The sequence below is a fragment of the Lytechinus pictus genome, chromosome 5 (genome assembly GCF_037042905.1).
Source record: "Lytechinus pictus isolate F3 Inbred chromosome 5, Lp3.0, whole genome shotgun sequence".
In the NCBI taxonomy this organism is placed as follows: Eukaryota; Metazoa; Echinodermata; class Echinoidea; order Temnopleuroida; family Toxopneustidae; genus Lytechinus; species Lytechinus pictus.
In genome coordinates, this window is record NC_087249.1 from 22,781,551 (window position 1) to 22,792,071 (window position 10,521).

General features: G+C 36.8%; 1 protein-coding gene across 2 annotated transcripts; it reads right to left on the reverse strand.

Moving 5' to 3' along the window:
- Positions 1-2,371: 2,371 nt before the first annotated feature.
- On the reverse strand, positions 2,372-10,513 carry LOC129262261 (lysosomal acid glucosylceramidase-like). Of its 2 annotated transcripts, none has more exons than XM_054900350.2 (10): positions 10,280-10,513; positions 8,861-9,049; positions 8,040-8,198; positions 7,448-7,581; positions 6,353-6,525; positions 5,806-6,043; positions 5,180-5,401; positions 4,343-4,506; positions 3,879-3,995; positions 2,372-3,656 (listed from the first exon to the last, which is right to left on the reverse strand). In XM_054900350.2, the coding sequence occupies exons 1-10, from the start codon at positions 10,335-10,337 to the stop codon at positions 3,533-3,535; spliced, it is 1,578 nt and encodes a 525-aa protein (XP_054756325.2). In that variant the 5' UTR covers positions 10,338-10,513; the 3' UTR covers positions 2,372-3,532. The 2 variants fall into 2 exon arrangements, with proteins under 2 accessions (XP_054756325.2, XP_063956119.1); XM_064100049.1 differs by having other exon boundaries at positions 10,363-10,508.
- Positions 10,514-10,521: the final 8 nt, after the last annotated feature.

Consider the following 10,521-nt stretch of genomic DNA (forward strand, 5'->3'; position numbering starts at 1 on the left):
GTCCCAAAATCATTGAAAATCGGATCGCGAACAGTCGTAAGGTGTGCGGTGGCCTTAACTCTACTCGCCAGTGTGTGTGCCGCGTGTATGGATGAAGGTGCGCGTACGTGCGTAATGGTGTGTGTTGTTGCCTGTGTGTGTTGTGTACGTTACTGGCACTAGCGTACCTAAAGGGGGGCAGACTGCTCCCCCTGACGAGTCACAACTCATGCAAGGGACGTATCCCTGCCCCCCCCCCCCCCTGACGAGAACGTGAAGACCCTTTTTTTTTTTGCTTGTCAATTTTTTTTTGTGGTAAGAAATCCTTTATTTGTCGTTGAAGACTTTTTTTTTTGCTTGTCAAAATTTTTCGCGGACGAAATATCCTCCAAAAAATGTGCCCCCATCCTAGGTACGTCAGTGGTTACTGGTCACGAGCTAGCGAGTGCATAGGAAGTAATGATGTGCGTTTGCATGGGTAAGTGTGTCGTTTATGTTAGGGTGTGTGTGTTTAGGGGAGAGTGTGCGTGTTTGACGTTTAGGAGGTGGGTGCGTGTGTGTGTTTGGATATCTGTGAGTGTATCGGGATTTCGGGGCGATGCAGCAGGCAAATGCACTTCTTATGGGTCCAGACTCTTGCAAATTAGCTTTTCATCATGAGGAAGATGATAAATTTACGACATGCTGTAAACTCGTGATCGCATATGCATGGCCTGTTTATCTCAAAAGTTTACAAATTCACTGAATTCACGCATACCTATTGTCCAACTTAGACCTGACAAATGTGGTCAGATGGAGCAGTTTATATGGTTCCATTGCATTAATATTGACTAAAATGTCATCTTTGGCGTCGTAAAATAACTAGAATATTAACAGCAGACAACATAAATAAATATAAAATATTTAAGGAATTTACAGCATTAGCGTGTAGATTTACCATAGTGTTATACAAGTGAGACAGTCTGTCCCAATCCAAAAAGTCTATGGGACTCTGAATACGTTTTTGCAAATATATATATATATACATTGCGTATAAAAAAAATTTACACTTAGAAAAAATCCTGTAAAATTATAAATTTGTAATATCCTGAAGATTTTTCCACATTTTAACATTGGTACAGATCCACTTAAGCAAATGACGATATAACTGTCGAAAAATATTTCTGCTTGAGTGATCACCACTTACTTTTGAAAAGTTAGTGAAAAATGATTTGCGCAGAATTTTGAAATAGTTATGCGAATAAAAGAAGACCTTAATCATGAAGAACACATTTAATGTAGCCAGTAAAATTTATTTGAAGATATCTTTTACCCTTTTTAACTTGTTTCTTTGCCCAAAATACTTCGAAGAGTGCATTGCGCCCAACCCCACTCCCCCACACACCGAGGCCATCGTGATGATATTTGATTTTACACTGAGCTGTCATTTACATGAAATGGCTTAGGCTTGATTTTCATTTTGCTAATCATTTTCAAGCTAAGGAAAAGTGTGGAGAAACAAGTATTAAATGAAAAATGAAATGTAAACCCACTTCAAATGATAAAGACTTAGTAAAAAAATGCTGGAAGTGTCTGACATACACTTTTGTTGAGATTCAGTTATGTCCTCAGATCCAGCTGGCACAAAAAGGGTAAAGGTTGTGCTTACTAAGTGTTGAAATTTCCATTTGGGTGGCAAAATTCTTACAAAATGCTTGGATGTATCCGTTTTATTTCAATTAACTAAAAGTGGAAGGGAAATGTATGAGAAATGTTTCGCTGGGTAAGGTAGATTTCGCCCTTTCCCTTTGACACAGCGTGAAAACAAGCATTTCTGCGCAAACAGATTTCTGCGAGCTTTACAGAAATAGAAAGTGCTCACTCAAGTGTAACATTCTGTCAAAACTTTTACTTTCATTAGATAGATGAGACCCAAACCCAAGATTAAATGTGAAAAAATTACCCACATGTTGTATATTTTTTAATTCCCAAGGCTTTTTCAAAGTGTAAACTTTTTTTTGATACGCACTGTATATATATATATATATATATATATATATATATATATATATAGTTTGCGTCACACCTGGCTACCCACAATGGTTCAAGTGAAAAATGAAATAGTCTATAAAGAATAAGAAATTTTGTAATAACAAAAATAATGTTTACGCACAAGAGTCATCGTCTCATGTTCTGAATCAATATAAGTCTCACTACATATTCTAAGAAAATACCCTTGAAAATGAACTCTATGACTGGGAATAACGCCATTGTTTCTAAATACAATAATCAATACCGTCTGCCGATATATTTTTCTTTTTTTCTCAATATAACATTATATTACCCGCCCCCTCCCATCAATGCCTTCATTTTCGAGGATGACTCCATGATTAAATAATGATATATATCCATCTTTTAACTTCATTTCTCATTTTTTATTCATTTTCAAGGTTTGCGTATTTCAAACGAGGACCTTGTGTATAATAAGCAGGTTAAGTGATTTTGAATGTCCACAAAAAATAATAATAATAATAACGCAGATTGCCATAATAGCGTCCATTATCTTGATACTCTATAACATTCAGGGAAATACGCAGAATTTTTTTTTTTTAAATACGGTGCATCCTTAGAATTAAAGAAATTGTAATAAACTATTCATGAAAGAAGAATCTATTAGGTGGGGTTTTCTCATTCAATTTATCATTAGTCCATCCACATCAAGTTCACGGTGAAATCAATCCCGAAATGGAAGCCTCGGTATGTTCAAAGTTTAATCGATGATATGATGTTACGTTTGTTTTCGTCCAATCCTCTTAAACATATGTCGCAATTTACGACCCCTCACCCACATGCTTTCAAAATGATCTAAACATAGTCATTGTATTGTAGTCTTAGAAATGTCTAAAAATATCACGGTGTATCTATTTATTGAATTGCTTATCTGTAGCCAAGGTTAATTTTCCTTCAGTTTATTTTATGCGGTTGCTTTGAAATTACGAATACAACCTTTACTAATTTGCTTTATTTTTGCTGATTCATCACAACCTTGACTGCAAAGACTAAGACCTGTATTCACAAAGCTCTAATACATTAATAATTTGATAACCGATGCTGCAGCATTTGTCCGCCAATATATTACATTTTCCTTTTAGCAGTAAATCATAAAAGACCATCCCTCCTCTTGTACTTTTATGGATGACATTTGCACACCCCAAGGTATTTCTTCAAAGTCATGGCCATGGGAAGCGGGGGTGCTGCATGTATTATTTTCCATAGGCAGCACCCCCAGGAATTCTGGGCGGTGTGACAAATCTGAGAAATGTAACACAAATGGCCGTTGTTTACAGAAACCTTTTTTTTGTGATTGACAAATAAATCGGGACGAAAATTACCATTTTTATATTTATTTGCTTGTCAAATTGACATCGGCACCCACAGACAAAAAATCGTTCCCAGGGCCTTGTTCAAAGTCTTTCTTCGTGCAATATTTATACCCCAATTGCAATCGGTATTCGGGTCTAGGGCCGAACGATTATTCAATTTAATCTGATTAATTGTGGGACAGGAGAGTCAATTACTTCCGAGATGTTGATGATGGTGATTTCCATAGATAAGTTTGAATCGATCGCGATGGAATCTCAGCGTTAAGATAACCAACATCAGAGTCGTAGATGTGAAGAGGAAAGGAGAATTCCTGCCTGCATTTCGAAATAAGAAAGCAAAATATTCTTTTTATGTTGGTGTGTATATTCTTTGAAAGCCACTAGTGCAGACGAGAACCTCTTTTTGGAAAACTCTTTAGAAATTCCCATTTTATAGTTTGCTCGATTTGAATAAAATGGAATTTCAGAATATCTTGAGTTGGTTCCTGCTTCCAGATAAAAGTAAAATAATTAGAACTAAGAGAGCACAATGCCTACCTGTTTAGAACAACAAGTGCCATGTTTCCATCCGGGAGTTTGAATGCTAGATGTTCAACCAGCCTTTCGCGATCAACCGATGACCCCACCCTCACTGATCCAGGGGAGATGAACTTACTGGTTTAAGAAGCATAAAATGCATTCATGATAAATGCCAACTTTTTCTTTGAATTATACCATCGATATTATTCATTCATATTAATGTTGGTTACACAAGACAGTACATGCTAACAATTTAAATCATCAATGAATCGTCCAGGCAAAATGCTTTGTGCCATAAAACGTAGTAAAGTGGATGCACTAGAAATGAAGGAGGAACAGAGATTTATTAAAATGATTTGAGGACATTCCTTAATTGCAGATAAACCAAAAACGAGCATCAAATATCGAGAAAGAAAGACATCTAGAAAAAGCCTGATCATGATTTTACAACTCTGACTCCCCTCACCAACGTGCTCGTTTACCTGAAGTGACCAAGATGATAGTACATTGGTTGTTTGTAGAACACGTCTTGATCAGGGTTGACAATAATAGGACTATCCACATAGTTCCCTACCCAGTTAGGTCCTCCGATCGTGTCAAGGGCCATGTTCCAATCGATCCATCCACCAACCCAGTTACTCAAGTCCTGGCAAGATATGAAGAAATATGAACTCTTAAAGAATTTCCTGAAAAGTATCCACTTCTAAAAAAAATCAAGAGTGTATAGTTATTCTTCATCCATTGGAATACCTGTGACATGGACATTGTCTGATTTGTGTTGCATTTTCTGTGATAATTTGTTGGAAGACAACTTTGCCAATTTTCGTTTTAAAGGGGACTAAACCGTGCCTGCAGACCTGCTGCAGTACTATCAGGAAATACGTATGCATGTGGTCAAATAGTTCAGGGCCCAGTTCAATAAAAGTCACTATTTAGGTAACTTTGCCATCCAATGGTAACTACCATGGAAGCGATGCTCAACAGCCAATCCAAATCAAGGACTCCATAAAAGTTACCATTGGAGGATAAAGTTACTATAATAGTAACTTTTATGCACCGGAGCCTAGAAAAAGGATTGAGGAATGTATCAAAGACCATTCAATGGAACTGGTATGAATTAACATATTTGTATGAGATATTGGTTACCCTAATTTTCTGTGTTCAGCGTGTAAAACAAGTCAAAAGACGAAAAAAGTATTTAAAAAATTGCAATCTTACAAGGTAGGGTTCAAGCATCTCAGTAGGCGCTGTTATGCTAAAATTGGGTCAAGAATTTGGAATTTTTTTCTTCGAGTTTACCAAATTATTATCAGACAAACCTCAATGATATTGTGGCTATAGGATTCACCTCTCTCCCAACTACCAAGAACCACTTTCTCTTGCCACGGCAGGTACCCTTGGCACGCTTCTGTGTTGATCATGAAATAGTCTGGATGAGCGTGATGGGTATCGTTAAGACGGCTTCCATCCACTAGGAAGTCCATGTACCAGTGGAGGCCTATACCAGAAACGAATTGAGATGCCACGGAGTCTTCGATGACCTAGACAAAAGTAAAGGTGTCGTATAGATCATAACAGTCTGAAACCGGAAAAGCAGTTTATTATGCGATCAAAAATTGAGTGATTCAAAGGCCTACCTGTAGACCAATTTATTTCCTCTGTTTTTAGAAATACCAAGTTATCATTGCAATCAATTGATTTTGACTTGCTTTAACCATGTTCATACACAGACAGCTTACACATTTCCAAGTACCCAGGGAAATTCCTAACGAGGAATCATGTTTACATCTACTCCTGATCAGCAGATCATGGACAAGCATAACCCGTCAGAGTTCATTCTGGTTAATGTCCCGGATTTTAACAATCGACTGGTCATTGTTCTCAAACCAAAGGAATGATAATAACTTGAAATTTGAATTGATTACACCTGTATCAGTTCACCTACCACATCAGCCCACTCCGGAAGATGTATCCGTTGATCGTCCATGATGACGATATTTACATCTTGGTGTCCTCTGCTGTGCAACGTGGGACCCATGTCCAGCTTGATGAAGTCTCTCTGGAGTTCAGGGTTGAAGTACATGCATTGCCAGTCCCAATCCGGAAAGAGGCCTGCGGTGGGTTCGTTACCTGTTGTTAGTCCCCAGATGTCGACATCATAGTCACTATAAGCCTCAATGAATCTGGAAGCGAATCAAATATCCACAAATCATTGTGGTGACTTTGGGGACTTAGCCACTGAATCTTTTATTGCAAGATTCATTTAAAAGTTTGACAAAAATTGGTTGATATTGGTATAGTATAATAATGTAGCATGTGTAGCATGTCTAATATTTATTTTTTTTTTTAAGTTTGGTGAATGACGAATATTCTTATATTACGTAACTCTATTGGTATGATAGATATCGTTGACTTCCTTACTGCGTCGATAAGGAAAACTTAATACTATAGTTAGGATATGTTTCAAAGAGCAATGGAGCATTACAACTCACTTGGCAAGATAGAGTGCCCATGATTTGTAGTATTCTCCGCCAGGCAATCCTTTGAGTCGACCACCTCCTTTCATTGCACCATTTGTTTTCATCCATCCTGGAGCTGACCAGGCGCTACCTAACAACTTGATGGGTCTTGAACTCATGGCCGAGGCTCGCTTGATCATCGGGATCTGAGGAAATCAGTGACAAAGTAAGACAGGTCTGCTGAGTGCATTTAGGTCTCCTATAACATTTATCTATATTTCCCGTTTTATTCCTGAATTCAATGTGAGATTCTTGTAAATGGAAAATGACATTTATTGACATCAATGGAAAATAAAGTAATTGACTCATCATAGAAATCCCGTTTTTTAACACGAGTTAATATTATTACGTGACCGGTGAGAATGTCGTTTATCAAATAAATCGAAAAACATTAAATGATAGCATGTCTAATAAAGATAAGATTTTATTCAATAAAGGAAGTTGCCACACTGAATCATTTTTGTTTAATGTTAAAGGGAAATCCAGCCTTGGCCATAAAATGTTGTGTTGGGAAGGAAAAAAATAAATTAAACAGAATAGTGAAAGTTTGAAAGAAATCGGACAAGCAATAAGAAAGTTATAGCTGCTTTAAAATTGAGATCACTAATACTATGTAGATTTCAAATTGGCAACTGGGTAAGTAAATTATGACAAGGGGCAAGGACAACTTTCCCATGGGCCATGTACTTTATTATCAGGGATTTGTGGTTTTCTCCTAAGTACCCATTCCTCTGGGGCAGTAATCTAAATATAACCCAGGTAGTATATTGTTTTATGTCCTCATGAAAGAAAATTATAATTTGAAATAAAACTTTTGGGGAAAATGACATTTTAGCCATAATATGTATTGGAGTACATGGAAGAGTAGTCCTTGCCTTACATCACTATGACATCCCATATGCGGCCAATTTGAAGTGTCCATGGGTATACTGATTACCAATATTTACAACATTTCTTGTTGTTTGTCCAATATTGTTCAAACTTTCACCTATCAACTTGTCTGATTTTTCTTTTCTTTATAAAAACACGTCTACATTTGGGTTGGATTCCCCTTTAAGCTTAATGTACCTTGTAATCAATGTCTTCGAAGGCAAGTTGAAAATCTTCGAGATCGAAGTCATTCGGTGTTTCGGCGTAAGAGTATTCCCTGGTTGAAAAATCACAGCTAGCGATTGGTACACGACCAAATGAATATTCGATTCCTGTTTGATGATAGATTTTGAAATATAACGTCTTGTGAGCAATGGATTTTAACATAATTTATTTGCATTGGTTAACCTTCAATATTTTTTTATTTGGAAATTAAGACGTGGATACGTGGGGGATAAGAAACACGAGAAGTATTCAGATTGATTTTATTTATTTATCATTCTTTTTATTTCCTAACTTTGGAAAAGGGAAAATGGTAAATATCATTATGTTTGATGGGGAAATAGGCGTAATGTATACCTGGATGAGTTGTTTTTAAAGCCTGAAATGGGCTCGTCTTCAGAGTTCAGAGTAATTGATAAAAGAATATGCAATACGAAAAATTACAAATATCGCATCTTATAATATTTGGTAGGGGGTTGCTTGAACAAAACAATGATGATTAGTACAGTGCCTCGTTTGTAAACCAAGAAACCTGTATGTGAACATGGTGAACTTCATGTTATCATACCATCAGATGAGAAGTACGCCCTCAATAGGTTGTCCTGCACGTCAGAAGAGAGGTTGTAGAGATTTAGCGCTGCTGCGTCTGAGAAAGAACCGCCAAAACCAAGGATGGTTTGATACTCGTCCGATCGGTCCACTGCAATTGTGATACTTGTATCTGGAACTTGTTAAAAGAGTAAACGATGATGGGAACTCATTAAATAGTGTAACTTTAGAGGAGCTTTGAAATATATAATGCATGATGTAGGAGTTAAATGTGGGGGCAAATGACTTTATTTGACTCATCATTACGGTTTTAAGAAAGCTATACATATATTTACAAACCCCTACACTCTAAAAAATGAAGTGTTAATTTAGCACTTAATGTCCTTGTATAGTGACTGCACTTTGAGTGCTGATTTAGTCATTCAAATTTGAACTACAAAATCAGCACTCAAATTGCAGTCACTATACAAGGACATTAAGTGCTAAATTAGCACTTCACTTTTAAGAGTGTAGTAATAGAAGTAAACCTTGTTTCACTGCATAAGACATGCATTTATCAACTTCGAATGGAGCAGGAAAAATCATGATGTTGGGTTTCCGTTGACATCTGAATGAATTGGTCAATTACTGTAAAAGATACCATGAGTGTCAAGCACAGACAAATTAACTTATCGGGCTCAAAAGTAGATGTGGTAGCAGCTGTGGTAACAATAGGAGGAGGAGGAGGGGGTACTAGGCTGTGGAAGTACCATAGATGGTGAACTGTAAGAAAGTTTAAGATCTAACACAATTCTCATCATGAATAAATAATCACTGAAAATCAACATCAATGAAACTTACCATAAGGGGTTGGTCGATTTCTGATTGGCATCTCATCTTTATCTAACCTGAAGCCTCTCTTTCCAGAAGTGTACACTACAAAGTTTTCATCGTCGAGGGTGTATTCTTCGATGACGTCACAATGAGAAGCGGAGCACTCACAGACGAAGGAGCTCGTGTCGGAGAACTGACGGAACTTGCAGTCATTATCTGTTTTTATAATAGATTTCTTAAATGTAGGAGAAACAACCACGCCCCTTGTTTTTATGTAATTTAGTTTTTTCTCACTTTCCATTCTACATATAGATTCTTTTACAAGATATACTATGAATTAAGATGTTTACCTCACTGTATGAAGAATTCGTTTGATAAAGGCAAAGTTATCTATGTGTGGATAGTAAGGGAAAGTAATCTTTTATTTTGGGGAGTGTTTGAAGAAGGAGATGGCGGGCAGCAGTCGGAAACAATAGACAGATTACTGGCATGAATGGCGGACACTGCCTAACCATGATAACAATAAAACTTCTTCTGGGTGAGATCCTGGAGGATCTAGGTGACAGGATGTGACTATTGCAGTCACTATAGTCACTCAACTACATCCAAAACATCACTAATCCACTAATGCCACCATTCTCCAACTTATACACTGCCAAAGGATGGCTGGATCACAACAAAAACATTGATGCTTTTAAATCAAAACCGTTACTTTGCCACACAAAGTCGACATGATTTTTTCTTCTTTTTTATATACCACGTGTACCGTTTTTAAACAGGTAAACGACTACGAGTACGTGAATTGCGAAACCGTCTCAGCCCGATGCTATACCAAGTCTTTGGATATCCAGTATAGGTATTTCCATTTTTTCCCCCTGAACTCAGAATCCCTTTGATATCTTTGTAAATATATGATATCCCAACCAATCTATGTAATTCACTTCTGTCCAATTTCCAGTGCAATAATTTCAGTTGAACAGAAACAAAATAAAATGTATTCATGTTTAATCAAACTTAATTTAGATCCATTTAATCTGCAATCCAATTTACTTCGGTTGAACACGATTCAAAAACATACAATTTCATATCACTTAAATTCCATTCAATCTTCAATCAAATTCATACGAATTTAAGTTACTTCATTCATGTCAGTTTTATTCAATCTTAGGTTCACCTGTTTCTTTTCAGTTCCATTTAATTTAATTATTTTAATTTCATTGCATTTATCTGTTTTATCCGTTCGTTGAAAAGGATAGTTGTATACACTTGACAATTCATTTCAAATATTTTTCAACACCAAAAACTGATATAATTTGATTATTTCTATATTAAAAATAAACCTATGAAAATCCCCGGCTTTCGACATGAAACCCTTATAATTTACCCATTAGCCACTGATCCGAAGACACCCACAAGTCTACCTGTCTGTAACAATATTATACTGACCTCTTGCAGCAACCATGGCCACCAGTGCGAGAATCGTTAAAACTTCTCCTGTAATCATTTCATGACAGATTTCTCCCACTTACTCGACAAACATGTAGCTCCTTGTTGCGATGCTGCTACACAACTCCCAAAGTCGTTTCTAAAATTTGGGTGGAAGTAAAATGGCACCAACCTTTTCCCAGTCTCCTCCTTTCGTAATCACTGCCCGGGTCACGTTTCATTAATTACTGAATCAAGTAAGT

Excerpts from the sequence above, each read along its gene's own strand:
- LOC129262261 (XM_054900350.2), bottom strand. The coding sequence starts at position 10,337 with ATGATTACAGGAGAAGTTTTAACGATTCTCGCACTGGTGGCCATGGTT. Across the intron at positions 6,526-7,447 it reads TCGAAGACATTGATTACAAG|ATCCCGATGATCAAGCGAGC; the intron begins GTACATTAAGCT and ends TGATTTCCTCAG. Across the intron at positions 4,507-5,179 it reads ATAGCCACAATATCATTGAG|GACTTGAGTAACTGGGTTGG; the intron begins GTTTGTCTGATA and ends ATATCTTGCCAG.